Consider the following 27,223-nt stretch of genomic DNA (forward strand, 5'->3'; position numbering starts at 1 on the left):
CACACACACACAGAGGGCTCTGACGACACGCTCACACACACTCACACTCAGAATGACACAGCTCTGATCGGAGGGAGGTGATCTCTGAAATTGCTCAGGTGAGTTTTTCTGATTTACGTTTTTGGTTCTTACCTGAAATTTGTTTTAAGGCATCAAACCAGACGGGAGAGACAACAAGGAGAGTGTCGCTCTCTGCTCCCTCTCTTCCTCGCCGCTGTGTGTTAAGGCTGAAAGCTGCAAACTGAGCAAACAGGCCGAGTTTGTTGCCGGGCGAGTGTTGTTCAGCAGCTGTTTGAGCTCCCTCTGTCAGTGAAAGTACATCTGTTGAAGCTTAATGTCCTTACTGGGACATAAACTGGGTGCTCTGGTGTATAAATAAACATTTTAATTATTTGTGATGCTCTAATAAATTCAAGAAAATATGAGAGCTTTTGCCGTGCTTATAAAAACGTATTCTTTTGTAATTTGCATAAAGCTTCACATCAGTGTGGACACCATGGAGAGAGAAAAATCCCATCAAATGTAGGAACAATGCTTAAATGCTTTAATTAAACTTTAAACCAGATTAGCTGAAATATTTCTTGTCAAACAACAGTTTTAGATTTGATTCAGATCCTAAAGTTCTGATTGAACTCAATCAGCTGCCACAGGATCTGCAGCAGGTCCTGAACAAAGATATATAAAAAAAAAGAAATGAGAAAACTCTGATCAGGATATCAAAGCTTTGCTTTATTAATTTTGCCTGTCAGGGTCTTTTGTGGAGGAGGACTATTCCAATCACGTTGTCACACACATCCTCACTGAGCATGCGCAGTTAATCAGATAGTTTATTTATAAGGCTCTGACTCACAGCAGAAGTCATCTGAGGATAATTTATAGAAAGAAAAAAACACTTTCAATTAAAATCTAAATACAAAGAGCGTGACACATTGTCAGATCTTTTTGTGTTAAAATTCACTTGAGTTGTAATTTTTTAACTTTTCAATTGACAAAATATGAAGACACATGTTACATTGAATATTTTGAAAAATAATTTTAATTATCGAGGCAACACCATTATAAATTATTAAATCTTAAAAGGGGTTTTATCTAAAGAAAAACAAATGTGAAATGATGTGGTTCATTCACTGTCTTTGTCAGTATAGCTGCTAAAATATCAAGATTTCCTTTCCCCCCAAAAAAGACTGGATAAAAAATTACTTCGAGACACATTCAGCTCTTATGTTCAAGTTACAAATTACAATTGTTGAGCCAACAGCGCTTGAGGACTACTGCCCCCTTATGGTCATAGTGGAGATGACAGCCATCCTCTTACAAAATGCAGCTCCAACAGACTGAACTGTTCAACAGCTGATTCCGCTTCATAAAGTAGTAAAGTTTAATTTGCAGGTATTTCAGTGCTTTTTTTATAGTAAACATGAAGGATTCAATGAGTTTTTTTTTTTACAGTGTCCCAGGTATGTCCATGTGGGCAGCTTGATTTACCAAAACATTTCCATTAGATCCTTTCTCACTAAACACATTCTGGTTGCAAATAATCATAGATAATGGGATTATGCCTTGAGTTTCTAAACAATCAGATGAGCCGAGCTTTTAATCTTTTTAAATAAAATGAGATTATTTTCTGGTGATTAAAAGGCTGTATTTATGAATCATTTTCAGTGTGAATAAAAGTAAGCTTCTAGTGCTGGCTGAGAATGAAATCAGGTTTATGCATGACGTTTTTCACGAAACAGTTTGTGCTGCGTTGCAGATCAAAGTCCTCGAAGTGGCGGGAAGCTGCAGAAAAAAAAATGCTCTAAGGGAGATACAGCTGTTTTGTTCGTGAATTAATATCACATTTTTCGTTTGCAGCAGAGACAGTTGTTCAGATTTAATGAGCTGCCTCTAAATCAAAGTTCTGACATCGCATAAAGTGTTTAATGACACTTTTAGCTCAGGTTTCTGATCCAGATAAAGTTAAGTCCTGGCATGATCTGCAAACTGATAGTTTTCCAATCAGAGGATTATACATACAATTTTCAGAACTGAAGGAAAAGACTCAAGCCATGGTTGAAAAAAAAAAGTTTTTACATTAAATTCCCATTTTCATTGAGCCATGTGTCCTCACACAATAAGATTATAAAACTCCCTAGATTAAGTCAGAGGCCCCACATCAGGGCATAAAACATTTGCATTGGTTTATTTTTAGGCTTTTAACAACCTTTGATTGCGAGCATTCACTCACATTTTTCTTTTCTTTTTTCATCAACTTGCTACAAAAGCATAAAAAACAAAACTGTACATTAAAGGAAATAAAAAACAGCAACGTCTATTGAAAAAAAAATCTGAATCAAACTGAATCCGTGCCACATTTCTTAAATAGGGTGAACTTTATCTTGTATTTTTATGAGACTTCACAATGCAGTCTAATGCTTTGGTCTTTTGTTGTTCCTTCATATAGTCATTCTAAACAGTTGAATTTCCCCAATATTTTAAGTAAATCTTCAGTTGATCTTCATTCACAATATGTTGTTGCAATTTGTAAATCTGCATCACACACCTCAGTAAAATACTCATGGATAAATATACAAATATTTTTCCTGATGGGTGAGAAAAATGCTGAATGCTAAATATTGGTAAAAAAAAATGGGGAAAAAGAGAAAAGCCATCCTATATAAATTAGGCAGGTAATGCTAATGTTTATTTAGTGACAGACGCTGAGATTTGTCTTTTTATTCATGACTGTCATGATGTGGCAGCAGGGTGACTGAGGCTGGGACTTCACAGATCAGGAGGATGACCTCAGATGCAGGGCTGAATAAACCTGAAGCTGCTTTTTTAACAAAAAACTCCCTCCATATGGACAATTTCCATGAACCAATTTCCAGAGGAGCATCCCCCATCTGCGTTTCTGCAAAAATCTGAAAAAAGGTTGAAGCTAAATGGATGATTAATCAAAGAACATTTGATAATGATCAGAGTTTCAATAACTGATTAATTACTGATGGAACATAAAACTGAATAAAATGTTAAATTTAACGTAATTATACTTTTTTTTGCATGTTTTTACTTTTTCTGTTCTTTATTCAGTTTGTCAGGAAGATGCTTACTGACCTGCCGGACAGGACTGATTGTTCTACTGACTGGTTGGGCCAGTCACACTAACTGTGACTGGCCCAACCATCTGACAGTTCGATTACACACAGCGGCCATGTTGGATTATCAGGGCGGCGTCGGTCTCAGTTTACTACCTGGACTTCTGACATCTGGGCGGCGTTCCAGCTGATTTATCTTACCTAGGTGGAATGCTTGCTGTTCATCCTTGTTCTTTGTAGCATCTTCATGGCAGCAGAAGGCTGGTTTCTGAGCCGCAAGCTTTCCCAAACTGAGTTTAGCTGGTCTTTTTTGGAGCCCTACCAACAAGGGCAGCTGATAGATATGCAGGCTGAATGTTTAGGGAGAAATATTTCACAATGGTCATCATGACCTTAGAAGTTAGGAACACCTGCAGAAGGTCAGGATTTGTGCTTTCATTGAGAAGATTTCAACAGGCTCTCTTCATAATGGAATGTGTCCCAGGTTTTTGTTTACAGCAGGGAGGCAATTTGTCTCATTATTCAGCATAATTTATTATGCTGAATAAATTCAGTGAAAGCTCTTCCTGGTTTGAGCTGCGGTGGGCTTCCACCCTGCAGGACGGAGAGATGGCCTGTCAGGCTGTCCATAGTCCCTGTTAATGATCAGCCCGCAGACCTTGACCTCCTCGCTGTTCATATCTGCCGTTCAGATTAGGAAAACAAGGCGAGGAGCCGCAGATCTGTGAGGACACAGTGTCTCAGCAGGGACACGAGTTGATCCAACAGAGGCTGAGTGCTGAATGGGGATAACAAATCAAAAAAATATCACTGAAATAAAACAAAAAGAGCGGATCTAAAAGAAATTCAATTTGACATTTGTTATTTACAATTCAACTGTAAAAAAATCAAACCTGTGAGAGAGAAAATATCCAAAAATGAAAAAGCTGCAATAGTGTAGTTGCATACGTTTGAGCACCCTTAAACTAGTGCTGAACTTTAGTGCCTTTTGATTCAATTTAAGCACCCAGTATTCTTGGATAGGAATCTATGAGGAATCCCCATTTTAACTTTCTCCACTATACTTAGAAAAAATCTCTCAGATTGTGAATACCTCTGTTGTCCTCTCGTTGTATTTTAGTCAGATTTAGTATTGATTTAGTACTCTGGCTCAGCCATTCCAAAACCTTAACTTTTGTCTTATCAAGTCATCCTGTTGCCGATTTGCAGGAGCTAGAACTCTGCCCTGTAATCACTGGGTTGCTAGTTTGAAACCCGCTCTGACTTCCTCATTTGTTGTGTCCTTGAGCAAGACACTTCACTCGCTTTGTCTGCCGTTGGTGGTCAGAGGGCCCACTGGTGCCGATTGTCAGGCAGCCTTGCTTCTGTCAGTCTACCACAGGGCAACTGTGGCTACAATGTCGCATAATATGGTCAGCGTGTGAATGGGTGAATGACTGACTGACTGATAGTGTAAGCGCTTTGAGGTCCTCATGACTTGATAAACCGCTATACTAGTACATGCTATTTACTATTTTACCATATTCTTGGACCAATTGTGAAGCTAAAAAATAAACATTTCTCTGCTTCTTCAGCTTTCTAGCAGAAACCTGAAGGTTTTGGGTCAGGAATGAATTTTCTTCATTAATTAACCTTAATAAAAACTTAAATTTAAACATCAAGAAAAATAACCGCGCAGCATGATGCTGCCACAGACACCTGAAAGGAACCTCAGAGCAAAGGTGCCCAAGAGGGACCCACACAGGGATAACTTTCTCCCCCAAACCAGGGAAGAGCAGAGGGGAGCCCCAAGAAACCCCCCAACAGCCACAGTGCCAAAGTCCCTGGGAGCTGCGGTGACGATCCTGCGGGCTCCACCGGCAGCCAGCTACGCAGGAGCAGATCCAGCCATGGGCCCAGAGACCCAAGTCCCAGGAGCAACCTGCCCCTTGGTGGACCCCCAACAGAGCCATGGGGCCCAGGCCCTGCAAAACAGCCAGCAGTAGTGAGCCGGCACACACCCGGACACCGAGGACCACCAACGCACCAGCAGGTCATGGCAGGTCATGCACATCATCAAACCCAACAGTCCCCACCACCCGACCTACCCAGTCCATACTCCAGGCTAACACCTCACCCCGACCCCAGCCCAGATGACCCACGGGCCCATCCACCCGGGTCCAACATGAATGAAACGAACCAGCTAACCAAAGCAAACCCCACAAACCCTCCTCCCCCACACCCTACCCTCAATACTTAAGCCCTACCCCCATATTCTGGGGGACAGCAGAAGCGCCAGCCGCAGCCGACCCCCGGTACCCAACACCCACTCCCAGCCCTGACCCCGACTATGTGGGCCACTCCTCCTCCAGGCCTCAAACTCCAGATGGCAATCGGAGAACAGGGGTGTAAGAAAGACCCCGAGTCTGCCTCCACCTGCTCAAATGTTGTGTTCTTGCATGTTGTTCTGAAGTGCATTTAACACTGGGAGAAACAAAAGGGGGGCGCCCGCTCACCCGCCTCCAGCGGGCATATATATATATATATACATATATATATATATATATATATATATATATATATATATATATATATATATATATATAGAGAGAGAGAGAGAGAGAGAGAGAGAGAGAGAGAGAGAGAGAGAGAGAGAGACAGAGAGAGACAGAGAGAGAGAACATATACAGAATTTCTGCAGCCCCTTTAATGCTGTTGTTGGCCTCATTGCAGCCTCCCTAACCAGTTTCAGTGTTGTGTTTTTCACCAGTGTCAGAAAAATATCCAGTTTTTTTAAAGTCCTAATTATCAACACTAACCTTTTCCAGACTGATACCTTTGATCAGTGAGATTAATTTGTTCTCTTGTAACATCCATCCATCCATCCATCCATATTCTAACACGTCTATCCCTCGTGGGGTCGCGAGGGGTGCTGGTGCCTATCTCCAGCAGTCAGTGGGCAAGAGGCGGGGTACACCCTGGACAGGTCACCAGTCTATCGCAGTTCTCTTGTAACACCTCAGCTAAATATTGATTTAGCCAAAGAAAATAAACTGGTCAGAAAAGTCGTATCATCAAGAAAGTCCCACCAAGTCATCTGAACATTTCTAGGATGAATTCCTTGTATTTGATGGTAGGTGGGAACTGAAGAGGACTGAATGTTGAAACTGAATCAGAAGGGAGTTTCCCAAAGAGGTGTGATGCAACCAGGTTGGTGCAGCTTTTAATAAAAAGAAAATCTTTGTATTTTCCTACTAACAGATCTTGTTGCTTTCCTATTGAATATATCTGTATGTACTTCACATTAAATGTGAAAAAAAAAAACTTTGGAGTTATTTATCACAGTTGGATTTTCTTAAATCACAGAAAATATTTAGTGTGAAAACGTTTTTCAACTGCTGTATAAATCTATAATGGAAACTTTAATTTGTAAACTCATTGAACAGTAGCTGCAGATGTTTCTTTTCTTAGGAATGTCTGCATTCTTCCAACTGTCCAAAACTTTTATGCAAAGGTTCAGAACTGCACCATAAACCTGCCGGCTGCAGACCACGTTTCTTTTTCTTTACCTGTATGTTTGGGGGGATTGGTTCTGTTCAGTTCGGACTTTATAGAGAAAAGACTGTCTGCAAGACAAAACAAGGCTTTAATGTCTGCAATCTAAATTAGTCTATAAAAGTAAAATCGTTAAAGACAAAAAACACTTTGGTGCACTGTAGCGTTGTTTTTAGGAAATATAAATCATTAAACCTTTTATAAACTGTGGGTAATATGAGTTCAAGCAAATGAAAAAGAAACTTGAAGAAAAACTTTTCAAGCTGTTCAAAATAAAACCAAAATGCATTACCATTACAGACAGTATGAACCCGGATCTGTAATTAAGTAAAGTCCATCCGGATTAAAGGTCAGAACGCCGGAACTAAAACCTGTTTTGTCTCTCTTTTTGCAGTGAGCACCCCTAATTTCCCTGATTCACAACCTGCTGTTAATCACACCCAATGGAATCCAATCAGAAGGGAAGTGGGGACGGGCTGGCGGGGACGCAGAAAGAGGCAGCTCTCCGGGCACTCACCCAACGGACCGGATACCAGCTAAGGCAGGTGAGGACAGAACCTGAGGCCTAAATGGAGTCCAGAAAACAGACATGTCTCCATGCCTCTGCTCCTCATTTGGTGTTCTGTTTTTCAGGAGAACGGTCAGCGACGGTATGGTGGCCCACCGCCTGACTGGGATGGACCACCACCTGAGAGAGGCAGTGAGATCTTCGTGGGAAAACTCCCAAGAGATCTCTTTGAGGACGAACTGGTTCCGTTGTGCGAGAAGGTGAGACATTGAGGAATAAGGTTGACAAGGGGTCTGTTGAGCTCATACTCTAATGTTCTGGCATTCTCTGTCCCTGGCATTAGTTTGGAAAGATCTATGAGGTGAGGATGATGATGGACTTCAATGGGAACAATAGAGGTTACGCCTTTGTCACCTTCAGCAACAAACAGGAAGCCAGAACAGCCATGAAGCAGCTCAACAACTACGAGATCAGGTCAGAACGGTTCATCGCCTTCAACGACAAACTTTAAAACGAACAGACATAATGACTCTCCTGCAGCATCGGCCTTCATTTAAAAATGACCTGCTGTTAGCTCCTAACCTAAACCCGATCAATCAGAACCAACAGCCATCTAAAATCCTGATTATTATCAATGAATATGTCACCAATCAAAGTAACTATACTGCCAATTGACCAAAAAAACACTTTCACTTTATTTGGACCAATGTATATTAATCCCTATTAGCACCTACATGTATCATGGAGATGTGGCAAACAATTTCATCAGCATAGAGATGCAAACTTAATTTTTAGTCTTAAGATCTTAATCCCCTTCATCTGTAGCCATCTCCTTGTTTTTCAAGTACAGAGCGGCATCATCTGCATAGATCAGTACACTTGTTTGTTCAGACATTCATAGAACATTTATTCCACCGTCTTCCAGGAATGGGCGCCTCCTCGGTGTCTGTGCCAGCGTGGACAACTGTCGCCTGTTTGTTGGGGGAATTCCTAAAACCAAGAAGCGCGATGAGATCCTGACAGAGATGCGAAAGGTGACCGACGGAGTTGTGGACGTTATAGTGTATCCCAGCGCTGCAGACAAATCAAAGAACCGAGGCTTCGCCTTCGTCGAGTATGAGAGTCACCGAGCAGCTGCCATGGCCCGACGCAAGCTGCTGCCAGGTAGAGACCAAACACTGCTCCGTGAGGTAGTTTTGTCTCAGAATTCCCTGTGATGTTTAAAATCAATCTATTTTCCCCTTTGTGATGCTGAGACTATGCAGGTGGATCTCAAACTTTTGAAGTGAATGCATGTAGCTAGCAAAGCTGATAACGAACCATGACATCATTAACACAACATTGTAAAAGCAGTCAAAGTCTCAGGCTCTACAAGGGCCCTCCAATCAAAGCCAAATTTACTGCTGATGGGTCTCATGATAAAAGAGAAGCTATCAGAGATTATTATTTCCTGTGTTTCTCTGTGAGATCACCGATAAATCTGTCTTTATGTGTATCTTTATTCAAAGTGAGTCTTAAGCTTGGGGGATGTGATGATCAGATTTATAACTCCTATACAAACAATAATTTATGGGTATTTGGTTTATTGCTTCAGTAAATGTATTTTACCACATGAGCTCAGGAAGAGGTTTTTACCTCAGTAGAACAAATTCCAGTATCTTGGTGTTGTTGAATGACGGCAGGTTGGAGCTGTAGATCAGTAGACAAATCAGAGCTGCATCTGCAAAGATGAGTGCTGCCTTTGTCGCTTCTGGAAGCAATATACTGCTCTAACTACATTCTGGTCCTCACCTATATGGTCCTGAGATATGCTTCCTGACACAAGAGAAAGAGAATATTGAGAGGAACTCAATATTTGTCCCTGAGTGGAGATTGGCGTAAAGTTGCTGCTTCTCCACATCGAGAAGACAGGTCATCTGATCAGAAGGAGACCCAGAACACACTGGAAGCATAAGAGTGTTACAGGAGAGTCAGATGTCTGGGTTTTGCTCCTGGACTTGCCACTTCCAAGAAAAAAACATAAAATAATGGAGGGACTGACGGACTGATGGACGGATATTTTAATCCTACTTTTGCATTTGACTCTATCAGTTTTATCATTTTCTACTCTTATCTTCTGATGTTTCAGTTGCTGCGTAGAACCAAAACTCAAACTCCTTCATCTCTTCAAAACTTTTAAAACCTCATAATTCCACCCGGTGGTGGTTCCTGCATGAATGGCTCACACAGGGAGCCCGTACTTCTGCCAACAACCAACTATACAAAATGTAAAAAAATCATCAAACTACTGGGGCAGGATAAAAACAACAATGTATGTCCCACAGGCACATAGAAATGTCTCCCTGTTCTCAGCTGCAATAAAAACATGTGCAAGATAAAGCTAGCAGAAAAAAATTAATGTTTTGTGTGGTGCTTATGCAGCTCCTTTTCTACCAACGCTTTGCACAACTGCCCATTTGATCCATATCAAAACCCACTACTGATTCCACTAACAACCAGCATTGTTTGGACGTTGGCTACTGTTACTTCTGTTTTTCCAACCACGGCTTGAGTCTTTTCCTTTAGTTCATCAGTTTGCAGATCATGCCAGGACTTAACTTTATCTGGATCAGAAACCTGAGCTGCACGTGTCATTAAACACTTTATGCGACGTGAACGATGACAGACACACGTGTCCTTTGTTTCAGGTCGGATCCAGCTGTGGGGTCATCCCATCGCAGTGGACTGGGCAGAGCCGGAGGTGGAGGTTGATGAGGATACCATGGCGACTGTTAAGATTTTGTATGTGAGGAACCTGATGCTGCAGACCACTGAGGAAACTATTGAGAAGGAGTTCAACAGCCTGAAACCAGGTACCGCCAACCCAGGATGACTGAAAGCTGTGCTCTCAGATTGTCCTTGATGCAGTAACAGCAGATACAATTACCCCAAAGGCTCGATCTGTTAGTTTCAAACTAATAACACACAGTCAGAAATATCAGTTAAAAATTTGCTGAAATATAGAAAAGGGTTTTGAATTCAAAATTACGAGAGAAATCCTATAATTTCTGCATTGGAATGGTTTATGCATGCAAAATTTACCAAAAACTAAGGAAAAAACAGACAAGATAAAATCCTGTATATGAAATATATTTGACCTTGATTTGAATAATCACCAACAAGATTTTATAAGAAGAGAGTGGAATTAAATGATAAAAGTCTAGTGAAGTGGTCTAGTAAAGATTTGGCAAAAACAAATCTATAAGTTAGAAAGCTCTCCAGAAAACTCCCATTGAGTTCATATTCTGTATTTAGATCAGCCATTAGTCATTATCTCCATAAATCCATTTATATCACTGTGAATGAACATAATTCTTTGTTGTGTTTGCGTTTCCTGGCATCATAAATGTGTTGAGTGAAAAGTGTTAAATTTGATGTGAGTAAGGGTGTTGCTGTGTTGCAGGTGCAGTGGAGCGAGTGAAGAAGATAAGAGACTACGCCTTCGTACATTTCAGTCAGAGAGAAGATGCTGTCAACGCCATGAACGCTCTCAACGGGAAGGTCAGCTCTCAGCCCTCGTTACCAGTTTGCAGTCAGAAAAAGATCTGATTTACTCTTAGAAGTAGAAACAGTGAAAGCAGCGGCACATGACTGGAGTACATGGGAGTGACAGGCAAAAAGAACCAAACCGGGGGTTACAGACCCAAGGCCTGTGACCTTCTCTTCACACATGTAATTCCAAAAATTCAGAGGCAAAATGAAACTGTTCTGCTCCAGAGTACAAAACTTCTACATTTTGTTGTAAATCTTGTGACATGTAATTGAGAAAACACACTAATGAACCGTCTGGTCTATCAATAAATAGATAGAAATACACCCAAAACCACACAGAGACCACCCAACAAAACCAGAGCAAGACATTTAAGGAGAAAAATGAGCAATGGTTCAAACTATTAAATCTAAACAATGAATATTAAAATCTGTAATTTTAGACAATTTAGGTTCAAGATCAACACTGCACATCATCTACCCCAAAAACCTGAAAGCATACTGATTACTCAGCAGGGTGTTGGCCAAAGTGCTCCCCATTTGATGACAGAACAGATCCATGATCAGGACATGAAGAAACGGTTGTTTTGTGTTCTGGACGTGTTAATTTTCTTTTTTTTCTTCCCTGTGCCGATGGACATCAATATGAGTATCTCAGTTGCTCTGCAAGCTCACGACTGTTGCCTCAAAGAGCATGTAGCAGGCTGCTCTCATAACAACCAGGCAAACAGCTGCAAACAACTCCAGGAATTTTGATGACAATGAGCTTAACAAAAAATTTAAGATTTACCTGCAAGATCTCCTCTGAACCAAAAAGTATGGCATTCCAATAATACGGCGTATCATCCATCCATCCATCCATCCATTTTCCAAACCGCTTCTCCCTCATGGGGTCGCGGGGGGTGCTGGTGCCTATCTCCAGCGTTCACTGGGCGAGAGGCGGGGTACACCCTGGACAGGTCGCCAGTCTGTCGCAGGGCTACGGCGTATCAACTAAAATCAATTGTGTTTTCAAGCAATGCAAAGAGAACGATTAATATAAACTCAATCTGAAAATATTTTTAAGAGCTCTTAGCTTTCAAACTGGGCCTAGAGGAACCATTCTGGTGGTAAAACATGTTTATTGTCATTATGCGTTACCGTAATGCAATTTTGGTGAGACACCAACTCAGAATGCACACAGATTGCACTTAACACACAGACACAAGATATAATGTTTTCAAACTATTTTTTCCCCCAAGAAATTTGTTGATCGCACCAACAACACCTCCCGAGAAGCTTAAAGCATGCAAATAATATCAGATGCATGCAAATAGCATCTGATAAGATTCATGTTCAAGTCAAGAAGACAGACGGACAGCAGTCTGATGCACTCTCCACTCCCTCAGCACAGAGGTAAACTCTCTTCCTGCTTGCAGGTGGTGGACGGCTCTCCTATCGAGGTGACTCTGGCAAAGCCGGTAGATAAAGACAGCTATGTTCGGTACACCAGAGGAACCGGAGGAAGAGGAGGCTCGGTTCTGCAGACCGACTACACGGCCTACACTCTTGGTCAGGTAGGACTGGGAACTCTGAGCTCTGAGGAGGAAATAGGATCCAGAAACCTCTTGTTCAGGATGTTAGGTTTTCAGAACTCTGATATAGAATCTGTCAGGATAGTTTATGCATCGCCCTCAGATGGGATCAATATAAAATCATGCATACACCATAATATGAATAAAAGGTGATATGCAAGATATTTAGAGAAACAAATAGTCACATTGAATAAAATCTTCACCGTTTTGCAAGAAAATAAAAAGAATAAACCTTTAAATTAACTTACTCACAGTTTACTGGAATAATGAGTAATGAGCAGGAAACACTACAAAAAGGGAATTTTTCTGTTCATTAGAACAAAAGCTTTCACACGAAAGTCATAAAAGGGACTTAGCTGAACCTGAACCACAGATAAACAGAAGATAAGCAGCTGATAATGAGCTGAACTCTGAGTTCCAAGAGGCGCTGGGGTTCTGTTCAGCTACGCAGTTAAGATTAAGAGGCAAAAATTACAGGATGTCAAACAGCTCCATCCAGGGACCAGTTTTAGTCAGCGCTCCAGAAGAAGGCGGAGGAGTTTACACCAGTGACGGTAACTGAAGGCGGACGTGCAGCAGGTTTTAGATGTTTCCATGTCAGAACTCCTGGCTCGTTTAGAGGCTGCTGCAGAACTTTCTGACAGTATGAGAAAATGTAATCCTCTGATTCAGGAGTGTTAGAGCAGGAAAACATGCTGAAGACTGGCCCCTGATGACTGACATGCACAGTGTTGTTTAAAGAAAACATTTTTAATTAGGCTTTTATTATATGCTACTCCATCAGCAGCAGAGGTGGTGTTGGATACAGTTGATATGCGTTACCAGCCAGGGTACCAATCCATCAGGGGGCGGGACAAGCACACAAACAAACTTTTATTTATTTATTACCCCCATATGTTGATTACTTTGCAAGCACCTTACGAAAGTATGAGCAAATGACAATGAAGTTAGCATCTGAATTTAAATTAGCATCTTACCTATAAAATACTGCTTTACTATTCTTTTTATGAGTATGGACTGCATTTGATCTGTATGTCAGGTTGGTTCAGTCTGAGCTGGACATTTCTAGATTCTTCAAAACACAGTTTCAGATTCAAGAACTCTTGGTTCAGTTTTTTTGGGGAAAGTAGCATGTTCAAGGATTTTTTTGACACCAAGACCACTTTTGAATAAGAAAAGCAAAAAATTCACCAGTCAAACCTTGAGTGAATTTTTTTTAGCTGATAGAAAGTCTGGTTTCTGTCAAATAAAAAGTTGGATTTGTAAAATTTATCTCTGTTAAAAAAACAGAGATTCTTAGTTTCTCATTTTAAACAGTAAGCTTTATTGATAAATGTAGATGTCATGCGGTGACCTGTAGTGAGGTTCATAACCTGTGAGGTACTGATGCCTCTGAAGTTGGATGTACAAATATAACAAACCAAACTAGATGCTTACATTTCAATTTTGACCTTAATTTAACAATTCAGTTGATTTAAAGGCTTGCCTTTATCCATTGATAAATTTAATACCATTAAAAAATATAAGAAAAACAAAATAATATTTAATGTAAGGTCAAATCTGATCTTTTAGGGTATGTTCACACCTAACACAATCCAGTTGAATTTTTCGGATCGCCTACTGTTGTACGCTTGACATTTCGCCCTTCTCTCGCAAACAATCTGCGCTGAAAATGCAGCCATGTCACCCTAACCCACTTCACCGATTTGAATATTTTTTGGGCTGATCCCTCATTTTTTTTTGTATACAAAGTCCATGACCATGTGCCTATCCTCCATGAATATCTCTGTCATTTTGTTGTAGAAAATTGTTATTTTTTTGCCTTCATTTTTCAATGTCTGGCTGATCAATGAAGATAATCGGGAAGGAGGAGAGTCGTCCTGGACCAGTTTTATTCCAACTGTACTTATTTACTCTTTTCATTGTAGAGAAAATAAATAAAAGTATAAAAATAAAAGGCATGGAAACCATGAGACACATCTTGTAGCACAACAACACAACCAGTCTTTTCATGAGTACTACTCTGGTTGAAAAGAGCGGGTTAGAGTTGGTCGTCCTCTCTCTAATACCTCCTGTTTCAACCGAAAATTCAGTTTAGGAAAATCCTTGGATTTTGAGATATAGTCTTTCATTTTATTGAAACAAATTTAAATGAGCTCACTGCAACAGCCATGCCGTCTGTGTAGAAGAAGAGTACGCCGCGATGTGCATCGGCTACTAATTGTTCCTTTGGGGCTCAGTACTGCCCCCTATAAGCGCTGCATGGTCCTTTTTGTCTAACTCTGCGCATTTTCTACAGCCACGGATCAGAAAGACCAAAAATTTTACAGCTTTTCATTAAATATATTAGACAGACTGTGAAACATCGGCGTGTGTAGTGCATGCATAATCAAACATGTATATTAGCAATATAAAGACAGGAAGTAATATCCACACCTGACAGAGGTGAGGCAAAACTCATCACTGCCTCATTTCGCCCTTCTTCCATGTATATGAATGGGCAAGGCATAAATTCAGCGATTCTGACAATTAAAAAGTTGAAATCAAACTGAAAACAAATTTGTCCAACTGTTAACGGGTAAATTAATTTTCGCTTATCATATTATTTCAGTATCTTCTCATGGTGACCTCACCTGGCTCTCCTAACTACATGTCACTGCTTTGATTGCATCTTTTGAATGAGGTTACAGGATTTAATCTTTTGTACTTCTTAATGGTTCTGATAACGCATTTTTCACTTGTGGATAGTTAAATTGCGCTAGGAAGATGGGGGTGTAGTCCTGGGCAAGTCTCTGTGATCTTTGGAAGATCGATCTCGACAATTCATCAAGAAACTGGCACTGATCAGCAGCAAATATTCAGAATGAGGAAATCTGACAGGAAACCTGAAGATTTTTCTGATGGAAGTTCTTAGTGTAAATCCTTGCTAGGTTATGACTAAAAATGAAACTAAAAAAGACAGTCAGAAACTTTTCTCTTGATATAAGGGACAACCTTCCTCCTCCTCCTCTTGCAGGTGTACGACCCCACAGCAGCGTATCTTGGGGCTCCAGTTTTTTACGCCCCCCAGGCCTACACTGCCATTCCGGGTCAGTTTCGTTTCCCCACAGCCAAAGCTCATGTGGGGGGTAGAGGTCTGATGAGGACGCCATCGGTCAGAGGTGAGGACGCTCTCTGTTCAAATCTGGAGAACATGATGGAAGCAGATCAGCCGTCGGAGTTTATTTTGACAGCAGGAACTGGTTAATCTGATGCTGAAGCTCCGCCCCTCAGCACAGACTGTCCAGTCACGACTCAGCTGCTGTCACAGCCAAACTGGATTTAACGCTGATGTAAAACACTGCCCTCTGTTTACTTTGAGCTTTACCACTGGCAGGTGTGACACTGAGGGGTGGATCTTGCTGAATCACCTGGATATAATGAATGTGGTTTAAAAATCAGAACATGTTGTGGTAGGAATCATGTGAGATCCTCTGAATCAGCTGAAGCTTGGTCATAAATTCACCAGAAAAAAAATGAGAAATCACTTATGTTATTATTGTTATCGGTCTTTATTGTGATTTGTTAATTTTGTGAAAACTTGATTCTTCTTCCTTGCTGATTTCCGGTGATTTGATTGATTTACTGCCTCTCCGATCTCCTGTAGAAATTTACATGACTGTACCTGTAGGGGCTGCGGGGGTACGAGGGCTGGGTGGGCGGGGCTACCTGGCCTACGCCGCTGGGGGAGGAGCCATGGGACGAGGGGGAGGAAGTAGTGCTTCCTATGGCTTGAAAGGGGACAAGCAGGCAGAGGAAAAGCTGTATGACCTGCTGCCGGGGATGGAGCTAACGCCGATGAACCCTGCTGCTATGAGCCTGAAGGCCACCGGTATCAAGCCACCCACTCAGGTAAAGGGATACATCCAAACAACATGACATTATGACTTTTTCCTGACATTTCCAAAACTTTTCTCATTTCTGATGAAGATTAGTTCTGAGATTTCTGAGATGGGTCATGTTTGTGCTCCTATCAGGTTCTGGAGGAGCTGTGTCAGAAGAATAACTGGGGTCAGCCCGTCTATCAGCTCCACTCGGCCATCAGTCCAGACCAGCGACAGCTGTTTCTCTACAAGATCACCATCCCAGCTCTGGCCACCCAATACCCCAACGTGTGAGTATTCTAGGAGACTGTTCAACATGTCACAAAGGGAAAGCAGTACCCATCTCACACCTGTGTGTTTTGAAGAGAAACCCCAGATCTGGACTGAGGATGTTTGAAGTTGCACTTTGAACATTTTCTCAATCTGTCCAAATGTTTTCTACTGGAAAGGCAGGATCGGAAGACTCGCGAGAAGGAGGTTTCATCATGATAGCCGAAGCTTTTGAACTATTGTTCAATTCAATTTAATTGGAGTCAATTTTATTTAAAAAGCGCCAATGCGGTACCACGCGCGAGCTATTTTTAGAAACACAACGTCACAATGACGTCACATCACGTGGTACGCAGTGGGGCAAACTCCTGAAAATCCGCCGCTGCTTTGCTTTAAAAGAGACATGCGTCAGCCTAGGTTTTACTCGGTAAACGACTGCTTTTTCCAAATCTAAGACCATGGTTTTTAAACATTGTTGCTATGGAACGTGCAACAGCGACTCGAGGTACGCTGATCGGCCGCATATGAAGGATGTTTTCTTCAAGACTGCCAAGGAGAAATGTGTGTGCTTGGAACACCGGGGCGGTCGGCCTACACAACAGTTCAACCCGGAAAAAGTTACCAAATTCAAGTACATATGTAGCAAGCATTTTGTCGGAGGAAAGGGCACAACCGAAGAACATCCTGACCCAATTCCAGCGACATCAAGTCAAGGTAAGAGTATTTTGGTGGCCGACATGTTAATAAAGTAGCGCCTGCTACCAGGATAGCTTACTCAAAAACATTTCAAATGAGACAAACATTAAACATATACCCATTCCTGGACGGTGATTGCAAACAACAACAAAAAAAAACGGCCGACGCTGCCATGATCGCCGCGCAGGAAAAAAAACAAAGCTTACCGTTCATCATCTCGGCCAGTTTTCCAGTCTTTTTAAGCCCTCGAACCTCAAGCCATCGTTTGAGCTGAAGGTTGGTGTGTTCTTCGACAGTGCGACCAGTAATCCGTGCGCCTGGGACATCGTCTTGGGAAAGTTTAACGGCTGTAAAGTCGGTCAGATCGCTGGTTCTGTTGCGCTTGTAATAGCTGGGTTATCCGTGCTTTCTCTCCTGTATGCCCTACCTAAGCGGCAAAAGGGGCGTTGCTCTTGAGACGGTGACGTCACGTGCGCGGTACCGCATTCATGAAACATGTCATCTCAAGGCACCTTCCAAAGTCAAACTCAATCAGATTATACAGATTGTGTCAGATTATACATATTGGTCAAAAAAGTTTCCTATCTAAGGAAACCTAGTAGATTGCATCAAGTCTTGACAAGCAGCATTCACTCCTCCTGAAGAAGCGTAGAGCCACAGGGAGAGTTGACTGCGTTCAAAAGCTCCCTGGCAGTGGGACTCCTTCGGTGTAGGAGATAAGCCCCATCATGCCAAAGGATGACATGATTCTTTAATATTGCAAAGAGGACTAGGATTGCAGACAAGACTGGGGTGGCAGACCCATTTTTTAAGAAAGCATACGGAATGTGTATTCCAACTGGTAAGGTTTACTCCAGGATGTTGGAAAGGAAGGTCGAACTAATTGTTCGACCTTGGATCCTAGACAAGCATTATGGTTTCTGTCCTGGTCATGTAGTGGCGGACCAGGTTTGAAAGGGATCATAGGGTTCTGGATGTCCGGTCTACATGGACCTGGAGAAGACTTAAGACTGTTCCCCACAAGGCGTTTTTTTGGAGAGGGTCCAGGAGTACAGGGTAGCAGGAGCGCGTTTAAGGGCTCACTCTAGTGAGACCTTGTGTCTCATTAAGATTTACCTTTTTAAATAAAGGTGAAAGAAAATAAATTGGATCGGACGGTGTTATTTTAGTTCATGGGGTGGGTTTTCATCTCTCTGCAGACATCCCTTCACTCCTGCCAAACTGTGTGCTTCTGTGGAAGAGGCCAAGATCCACGCGGCCGAACACACCCTGCAGACACTTGGCCTGCAGACAGAGGGCGCTGCTGACGCCAGCTGTGCAACTGCAGCTGCTGTGGCCTCAGTAGCCTTCCCAGGTATGTGAAGGTCCGTACCCAAGCCCAACTAACTTTTTACTCACTAAAGCCCCAACAGAGTCAAAGCGTCGCTCAGAATGTACGAAAACCAGATCACCCATGTGGTTTAAGAATGTGATCTGTGGGTTTCTCTAAACCAGAAGAACTTAATTAGTTATCGTCTACTAAAATGCGTTTATGTTGTGATTCTATTCAGGTTATGCTCTGGCGAGCCCGGCATCCTCCGCAGTGGCCTCCCAGCTGAAGCAGGCTGTCTCTCTGGGTCAGGACCTAACCGCCTACACCACCTATGAGGGCTACCCTGCTTTTGCTGTGGCGGCTCGCCACACTGACGGATACGGCGTTTTCTAAAGCAGCTGTTTCTAGGGAAGTTAAACTGTGGAGCTGCATTCATACCGCAATGTTTCTTTGCCCCAAAGTTTGATTCCGTTTAGAAACTCCAAACACTGTGACCTGGCAGGAAGGCAAAGCTGATTGGAAGTTTCTCGATCACAGTTGTATAAAGCTTAAAGTAGACTGGTGTGAATGCAGCATTCTGCTGTTATCCTCAAGTTAGACAGGGGAATCCAACTCATTCCAGTCCCAGTTTAAAACCAGTTCATTCTAATCCCAGACAGCTGCTGCTGAAAAACCAGATCAGACTCGTCAGTCGCCCAGAAACAAACTCTTCATCTGTGTTCTTTCCTCCCTCTCATCCATATCTGCTCCTCATTTATTCTGAATTGCCTGCTAGTCCATTTTTATTAGCAATGCTGAAAAACAGCCTATGATTGGCTGATTTACTTTTCCTGGTTAGATGTTTACGGTATGAGTTTTCTCTAACTATGTACTTTCTGAGTGTCTTACTGTTGATTGCGATCGGTTTTGGGGCTGTTTGCTTTATTTTTGTCAAACCTTTAAAACCTGTGCTAATTCTTCAAATTTAATTCAAACAAAATCAAAGAGAAAAGATGCGGAAAACAAAGACCTTAGGCCGACATATCTTTAGTTTTGCTTTCTATTTTTTTTTTTATTTCCATAAAACTCACAACAAAGTATCCTATATTGAAACCTGGTTTTTAATGTTCAGCTTTCAGAAAAAAAAAAGCTTTTAAACCATGTAGGCCTAAATGAAGGAATGAGACAGTTGTACATGCCATGCCAATGATGACGATGATGAACCTTTCATACTTTTCCAGAAAATCAAATATAGATATAACTACAATCTGTTAATATTTTTGCAAACATTCTTTCCTCATATGTTCATACCTTTGTTTTGGCTCCGCCCAGCACTTCTAAGACACGTTCCACAGTATTTGCACCAAACAACCAACCTTAACCTACAGGGTGAAATTAACACAGTCACTCTGGGTTCTGCCGTTGCTATGGTTACATGCTTGCATATCCATGACAACCTCCTGTGAAGAGGGAGGAACACTAAGCTGAGAGCAGAAGTACCAAAAAAGGATAGTAGGCCTTAAAGGTTGTATTTATAAAAAAAAATCAAAGCAAAGTAAATCTTCCTGTTTTGTACAAGTTCAATGAAGCTTTTTGAAAGCACGTTTTTCATTTGTACGATCTTCGGTTCAGCAAGTTTGTTTCTGCCAGCGTAAAAACGTTCAGGAACCTTTTTCGGATTATGTTTGTTGTTTTATTTCCTTAACTTTCCTTTTAGTTTTCAGTGTCCTTAGTGTTTTTATTGTCTTTCATGAGTCTGTTGCATCAGTTAAAACTTCCCTCCTCTCTGGATCCTTTCAATCGAGAGTGTTAGGTTTAGTCCAGATCCATCACCTTTCATGGTGACTAGAGTGAGGTTATAGGTAAAAACATTGATGATATGGTGTCATGCTCCAGGGAATCAGGATTGGTCTCTGGACAAAAGCAGCTGCTGACAGCAGCTGTGACGCTTTCCCTTTGTTTCTTCTTTTTGACTGAAGGTTTGTGAGGATTTCGGAACAGATGACACATGTTGGCATCCAAGCTGTGAACATGCCGAAGCAGAGACAGTATTAAAGTGTGTGAAGCACTTAGAACTTATTTTTGTACCTGGAATCTGACATATCCAGACATATTTGTACAGAGGTATTTTAACTTGTCTTTGCTGCCATAATTGACTTGGCAAGAAAAAAAAAAAACATGTGATGCTGAATCAGGACCGATCTGTAATGAAAGAAGAAAATTGTGGGCATTCTATGAAACTGTTGTGAATTATTTTCTCTCATCTCTAATCTGAATTGTTGAAATAAAGAACTACAATCCACTTTATAGTTTCCATTTTTTTATTGAATTTCAGAATTTTATCATCGGGGGCCAGTTTTTGTCCCCAGTCTTTTGCAATGTCTCTTCAGTTGATTGAGGTTTCAGGATTTATCCCATCACAGCATTTCAGTCAGGTTTAGGTCTGGACCTAAGGTACTATAACACCATGATCCATTTCTTTTACAACAATTATGTGGTATGTTTTAAAGGTACTCAGGTGTTCTTTGGTAGACCAAAGTTGCTGGTCAACTCAATGACTGTAAGGTACCCAGGTTTCTGTAGCTACAAAACAAGCCAAAAACATCAGCCTTCCACCACCGTGTTTTAACAGCTCGTAACAGATGTCTTTGCTTATAAGTGTTGTGGAAAACGATGATAACTGATCCCTGAGTTACTTAAGAAATAAAAGGAAACGGTGAATAGATCCAGCTCCAGCACAGCACTTTGTTGAAAAGCAGAGCCAAAGTAAACACACCCTAGGCTCAGCTGCAACCTCTCTCCCAACTATGTTCTGATAGCCACCGCCGCTTGCACATTGTTATACCAAGCTGCATGTTTCACAATAATAACAAAAACAACCCATTGCCCATTTTATCAAACACTGAATGGCCATCTCACATCCTCTCTTGCACAGCTGCTCACATGTTTTAGAGGAGCTTGATCAGAGGTGATCTTGGAACCTAATAGTGCGTTCCATTTGCCTTCACAAGTCGAAAAGTCAGTGCAACAGGATGGTACCCGACTTTGGCATTCATGATGGCTGCTGCCTGCAGCAACATAATACATCGTATTTTGACTTTTCGTAGCAGCACTCTGTTATTTAACATTTAGTTCATCAGACGGGATGTTTCAGCTCTGTTTATTTGCACAAAATACCGCCTAGAGTAGCGTTAGTATCATAACTGTTTTAACAACTGTGCGAATGTCGTTTCTTTTTTCCACGAGGAAAAAACCTTTCACTCTTGTTTGTCCAACAAGAGGGAAACTGGAACGCAAAAAGGCGGCGATAATGGAATCTGTGACTCGTTAGTTCTGACCTCCAAGGCAAAAGGTACACACCGTAAGGCCTGAAAAAGACTTTTATTAACAATGAGCTGTGTTTGTTTTGTTTTTTTAACGATGGTATGTGCATTATAGTAAATCATCTCTACTTTGGTCTGTCCATATGACATTGTTCTGCAAGGCTTGTATGTAGTATTGTCAGCTTCATTGAAATATTTTAATGTACTGTAACATGTACTGGACTATTCCTTCCATCCCAAACAAACAAATTCCATTATTCATTCAAAAAACAAGTAGATTTCCTAGAATAATATTTATTTAGCATCAATAAATTACTAATGCTGAAATTAAAATTTTAGGAAAGAAACTGAGTATTTAGAATTCTTATCAATCTGATTATTATTGGTGTCTCAGGTGTATAAGGAGAGGGCTTTTAGGTCCCAGACTTCTGAACTCTAATACATTAATCTGTGAGAGAATAGAAAAGAAAGGACGAGGAATTCATGGTTGCAGAACCCTCTTTGACCCATCAGGTCTTTACATCGGAACCCCCACAAAAGAGTAAGAAAAGAGAGTACCTACTTTGTTTCATCTCTGGTTCTGCTGCTTTGGTCCCTCGGTTGACTGGAGGCATAATCAGCTTTGATTAAAACCATGGCTCCCTCTGTCTGGAGGTCACACGGTAATTGTTTTGGCTGGCACTGGCTTTTTGCTGTCTGGTGGCTTCACCAGTTTTGGAACCAGGTGTTGCGCTTACTGATGCATACTGAGCAAGTCCAACACATGATGGGAAAAAAAAAAAAAAAACTTCCACAACTTCACCAAAAGAAATTTCATGATGCATACAAAACATTATTTTCTACCAAATCTCGACATGTTGATCAGGCTTCTTGTCCAATTCTAGGCATTGCCTACTGGTTCTGGTTATTTTCATTTCAGAACTCAAAACTGAAGGAATAGCAGCTGATGATTAAATTCACATTACTTAGACTGAGTCAGGCCAAACAAGTTGAACATGTGTCATTTTAAGGCTAAGTTGGTTTCCAAATTCAGGGTAACAACCATGTCATCATTATACTGTAGGAAAACAAGTTTAATTAAACTGTGAATTCACAATTAAAGTTTTAATAAATTATGGATTTTTGAAAAGGCTTTGGTAAATGGTAAATGGCTTGTATTTGTATAGTGCTTTAACTAGTCCAACAACCCCAAAGCGCTTTACACTACAATCAGTCATTCACCCATTCACACCCTGACGGTGGTGAGCTATGTTAGCCACAGCGGCGCTGAGGCAGATTGACAGAGGCAAGGCTGCCATACATCGCTGCCTCTGAGCTCTATGACCACACCAGCGTTTTAGCTTTCCTAAATTAAAGTCGCACAATAAGACAATAGGAACTCTGAAATATATATACAGATGTTCAGACAACAATCTTGGTTTTATAAATACTTTGAAGTCATGCAAAGATTCTGTCAGGTTTGAGTTTGTGGACCAGAATGCAGGCAAGAGCTTGGTCGTCACATGTTGAAGTAAAAGGAAGTTTAATGATGAATAAATATCTAAAACATACAGATAGGCAGGTGAGATCAGGAACGTAACAAGGAGGGAACCGTAAAAACAGGGTTAGTTATGTTGGTGAATAAACTCACCAACAGAACTGAGAACAGGCAGGCTGTAAAATAAGAATCTCTATTGTCACTATATTTTACCATATTAAATTTTTATGACAGACACTGGCTCTGAATACACAAAGATCGCACATAACACACAGACACAACAAGACATAATCTTCCCAAACATTTTTCCTGAATGCAGTTGATTGAACTGACCAACACCAGTTCCTAAGAATCTTATAGTGTGCAAACTGGTTTCCCTTAGATAGGATTTTTTTTTTTTTTTACCAATCTGTATAATCTAACCCAATCTGTATAATCCAATTCAATTTGATTTTGGAAAGTGCCTTGAGATGACATGTTTCATGAAGTGGCGCTATATAAATAAAATTTAATTGTATTGAATTGAAATACTCCTTGCAATATAATAAGACTCATTTTCAAGTCAAAAAGTCAGATAGCTGTCCTTTTACACACAATATAAATTAATGTGCAGTTGCATAAATGTATCACATGAACGCTCCGTCATTTGATACTCATGCACAGTAAAATACTGTACAATAAATGTAGGTCTTCAAGTTACAGAACTGTCCAATTTGCATGTATGTCCAAACAAATGTTCCCCGAGAAACTGAACTTTGAAAACAGACATTAGAATGTAAAAGATAGAGTAAATGATTCTCATCAGATCGGGAACTTGTAGAACCAGTAGTATGTTTGTAAACATGTAACAAACTATGAACTGGGATGGTGGTCTATTGATTCTCAGCAGATGGTGCTTGCCCTCACCGCTTTGGGAAAGAAGCTGTTTTTAAAACTAATCGTTTTTGTTTTAATGTTTCTAAATTGTTTATCTGATGGATCAGTGCATTGCCTGGGTGGATGGGATATGTGGCAATACATCTGGCCCTTTTCTGGACTCGAGCAGCATAAACAGTGTCTAGATCTGGTAGATGGCTTCCCACAATCCCCTGTACTGACCTCATCACCCGTACTAAATCTTCCTCTCCTGCGTCGTGCAGCCTCCATGCCACACTGTCACGCTGAGACAGAATGCTTCATATTCAGATGCAGCTTTGCAAAACAGATATTGGCTGCCATATTCTAAAAGATAAAACTTCCTTCAACCCTTTCAAACAAGCCATACCTGCTCAGTCATTTTCTAAGCTTCCTGCCATGAACACTTAACCTGACGCCGCCAGATAGATTTGCTTTGCATATCCATCTGGAAACCTTCCGTTGAAGTAATTTTGGGAAGGGGCGAAAATACTGGTTAGCTGATTGGCCTATGTTGGTGATAGACGGGCCAAATAAACCAATCAGATCAACGAAGCATATGACGTACTCGTCAACATGCTTTCGTCGTCGCTCTGTTACGAGCGACGACGAAAACACAACCACAAGCCAAGCTACTCTTGCTGCTGCAGGTAAAGGCTCGTTAGCTCAGCAGAGAAATACTCTGTAATTCCGATAAAACTTGCTCGATAGCCACGCTAACGCTAGTTTCATCGGCTGAAGCCGCCATGTTCTTTAGACTGAACTGTCAATCTTCTCGTTGCATCACACCTCAACCCGCCTCAAAGCCAACGCTGATTGGACGTTCGTTTGGTGAACGGCTCCAAATTTTCTTTAACGGAGAGTAGCCAGACTGATCTGCGAGTGAAACCTTGAAAGCTCGCAAGATCAGGATGGTCTCACGAGGCTAATGAACACTAACATTTAGCATGACATCTAGGGCATTTGAAGCCTGAGATGGAGCTCTCGGGTTGCTTTTAAGTTCTCTGAGCATTGCACAATGTGACCTTGGACTCATTTGCTGGAACATCCACTCAGGGAGAGACTTCTGGTGGTTTTATTGAATGTTTTACACTTGTTATAAATCTGTCTCTATGTAGAATGATAGATGTAAGATGGATCAAGAATGGCCTTTTAATCCTTCATATGCCACAACAGTCGCTACTCCAAGATCATTGCTAATGTCTTGCTCCCTTGGCTTTGCAATAACACACTCCGGAGCCCTGTGTTTAAACCTACAGACAACCAATTGAGTGAAAACCTTTAAAGCTGAAAGGCAGACAAACACCGTATTTGCTCCAGTCAGTGGAGGGGGACAGCAGAAATGGAAAACACTGTTTTGAGAGCTGCAGTTAATCCTCTTATGTAAGCGCGCATTTAATTCAGTTTTCAGTGCAGTCTGTAATCCTCCATCAGCTGTGTGTTAATCCATGGAAGAAGATGTCACTCTAAGGCAGTGAACAGTCATACATCTGCAGTGGTTCTGGATGTTTCTCAGGAGAAAGGAAATGTGACACACTGCCTTAAACTTTCCAAAGAGGAAATGGTTCTACAGCACCATAAGCTCCAATAACTTCTTTGCTGTTGTTACTTTTTAATTCACTGGATTTGCAGGTTTCAAAAGAAAGGGTCATTATTATGTTCATCTGTTCAATACTATTCCCAAAACAGGGATGATCTTATTTACATCTCAAGTGCGATACTCTGAGAGTGAGAAGCATCTTTTAATTGTGAAAGGTCTGGGGGATTCAGAATTGTCCCTAAAGTGAATCTCCTCAGGGCAGCAACAGGTCATTGCTTTGTATGACTTCCTTTTTTTTTTCTTTTATCTTTTGCACGTTCTAATGTGAAAAAGCTGTATACATGTTTATTGTCTGTTTGTTGTGTGTACTCTAAACTGGACTATGTCCTAAAAGACATTTCACCACAGTAACAAACGGTGACAATAAAGAATCTTGAATCTTGTTTTGTTGTATAGTTCACTTTTGTTGGCTGTATATTTCAAATAGAAAGTCGGCGTTTTCCTGAACAACTTCTTTTCAATCAGCTGGAGATTCTCTGGAGATTATGTTTCCCAAATAACTGTATTTGTGTGAATACATTTTGGAAAATTCCTAGTATCCATAAAAATTATCTGATAATATTCCACCATTTTTTCTCCAACATTTCACAAAATTACTTGATTATTTCATATTTAGAGTTATGAAAAAAATTATATATATTTTTTTTTTGCCAAGTGAATTCTCTCCAACGGTTTGAACTTAAAGAGGACGACTGTACCTTACAGATATTTAACCAGTCTTCTTCAATTAGTTTTTGTCAGCATCCCCAGGGATCTGATTACTTCTTGTTGCTCCCTGGGGATCCTTCAGTCTGTTTCGGATTGCACCTTTTAATATTGTTTATCTATAGATTCTTGTTTCTGTCACGAGTTCGCTTTCTGTTCTTGAATGTTTGTAGCATAATAATGTTTCTGTTTTATTTCTATTTTCTGCCTGTCTGTCCTTAGTTTAGTCTGGTTATTCTCTCATGCCTGTTCATTCATTATATTTCCCTGTTAGATTTTATTCTCCTCTTGCCCCTGCCAGTTCATTGCCCTCCGTCCCTGCCTCCCTGTGTTGATTTGCTCCACCTGCTGTTAGGTCCTCTGCAATGCTACCCCGGTTCTGGCCTCGTTCATGTTGCTGTATCCTGTTTTCACCTTTTATTATTTCATTAAATACACCTTCATTCATCAGGCCACTCCCGAACTTTTGTCTGCACCTCAAACCAAAACATGACAGATTTATATTAGGATCTTCCGCCCACCTTGATTTTACATACATCATTGACATGTTAATTTTACCCTTTAATCTTTTAAAGTGATGTAGTTCTGTAGGCTTTTTGAAGGTCCTTTAAAGTTCCTCTTAAGACCTTGACTGCTATTTTGTCCGATTTAAGTTTAATAATCAGAGGATTCTGGATGTATAAAAGATGAAAGAATGAGAGTAAAAGCCTGATGATCAGCTCAAAGCTGTTTCATTGAATGTGACGGAATAACAACTCTCTCTCTCTCTCTCTCTCTCTCTCTCTCTCTCTCTCTCTCTCTCTCTCTCTCTCTCTCTCTCTCTCTCTCTCTCTCTCTCTCTCTCTCTCTCTCTCTCTCTCTCTCTCCCTCTGCTCATCCCATG

General features: G+C 41.0%; 1 protein-coding gene across 3 annotated transcripts; it reads left to right on the forward strand.

Annotated features, from left to right (window-relative positions):
• a1cf (apobec1 complementation factor) lies at positions 1-20,643 on the forward strand. Of its 3 annotated transcripts, none has more exons than XM_012879090.3 (13): positions 1-98; positions 7,006-7,156; positions 7,245-7,379; positions 7,463-7,593; positions 8,045-8,283; positions 9,807-9,971; positions 10,562-10,659; positions 12,066-12,203; positions 15,238-15,382; positions 15,868-16,112; positions 16,238-16,374; positions 18,250-18,404; positions 18,601-20,643. In XM_012879090.3, the coding sequence occupies exons 2-13, from the start codon at positions 7,055-7,057 to the stop codon at positions 18,753-18,755; spliced, it is 1,845 nt and encodes a 614-aa protein (XP_012734544.1). In that variant the 5' UTR covers positions 1-98; positions 7,006-7,054; the 3' UTR covers positions 18,756-20,643. The 3 variants fall into 3 exon arrangements, with proteins under 3 accessions (XP_012734544.1, XP_012734545.1, XP_012734546.1); XM_012879091.3 differs by having other exon boundaries at positions 15,892-16,112; XM_012879092.3 differs by having other exon boundaries at positions 18,250-18,414; positions 18,601-18,726.
• Positions 20,644-27,223: the final 6,580 nt, after the last annotated feature.

The sequence above is a fragment of the Fundulus heteroclitus genome, chromosome 10, assembly GCF_011125445.2.
Source record: "Fundulus heteroclitus isolate FHET01 chromosome 10, MU-UCD_Fhet_4.1, whole genome shotgun sequence".
Lineage (NCBI taxonomy): Eukaryota > Metazoa > Chordata > Actinopteri > Cyprinodontiformes > Fundulidae > Fundulus > Fundulus heteroclitus.

Bases quoted from the DNA above. Each gene is read 5' to 3' on its own strand.
- a1cf (XM_012879090.3), top strand. From the start codon at position 7,055: ATGGAATCCAATCAGAAGGGAAGTGGGGACGGGCTGGCGGGGACGCAG. The intron at 9,972-10,561 runs GTACCGCCAACC...GCTGTGTTGCAG, and splicing joins GTTCAACAGCCTGAAACCAG to GTGCAGTGGAGCGAGTGAAG. The intron at 16,113-16,237 runs GTAAAGGGATAC...TGCTCCTATCAG, and splicing joins GTATCAAGCCACCCACTCAG to GTTCTGGAGGAGCTGTGTCA.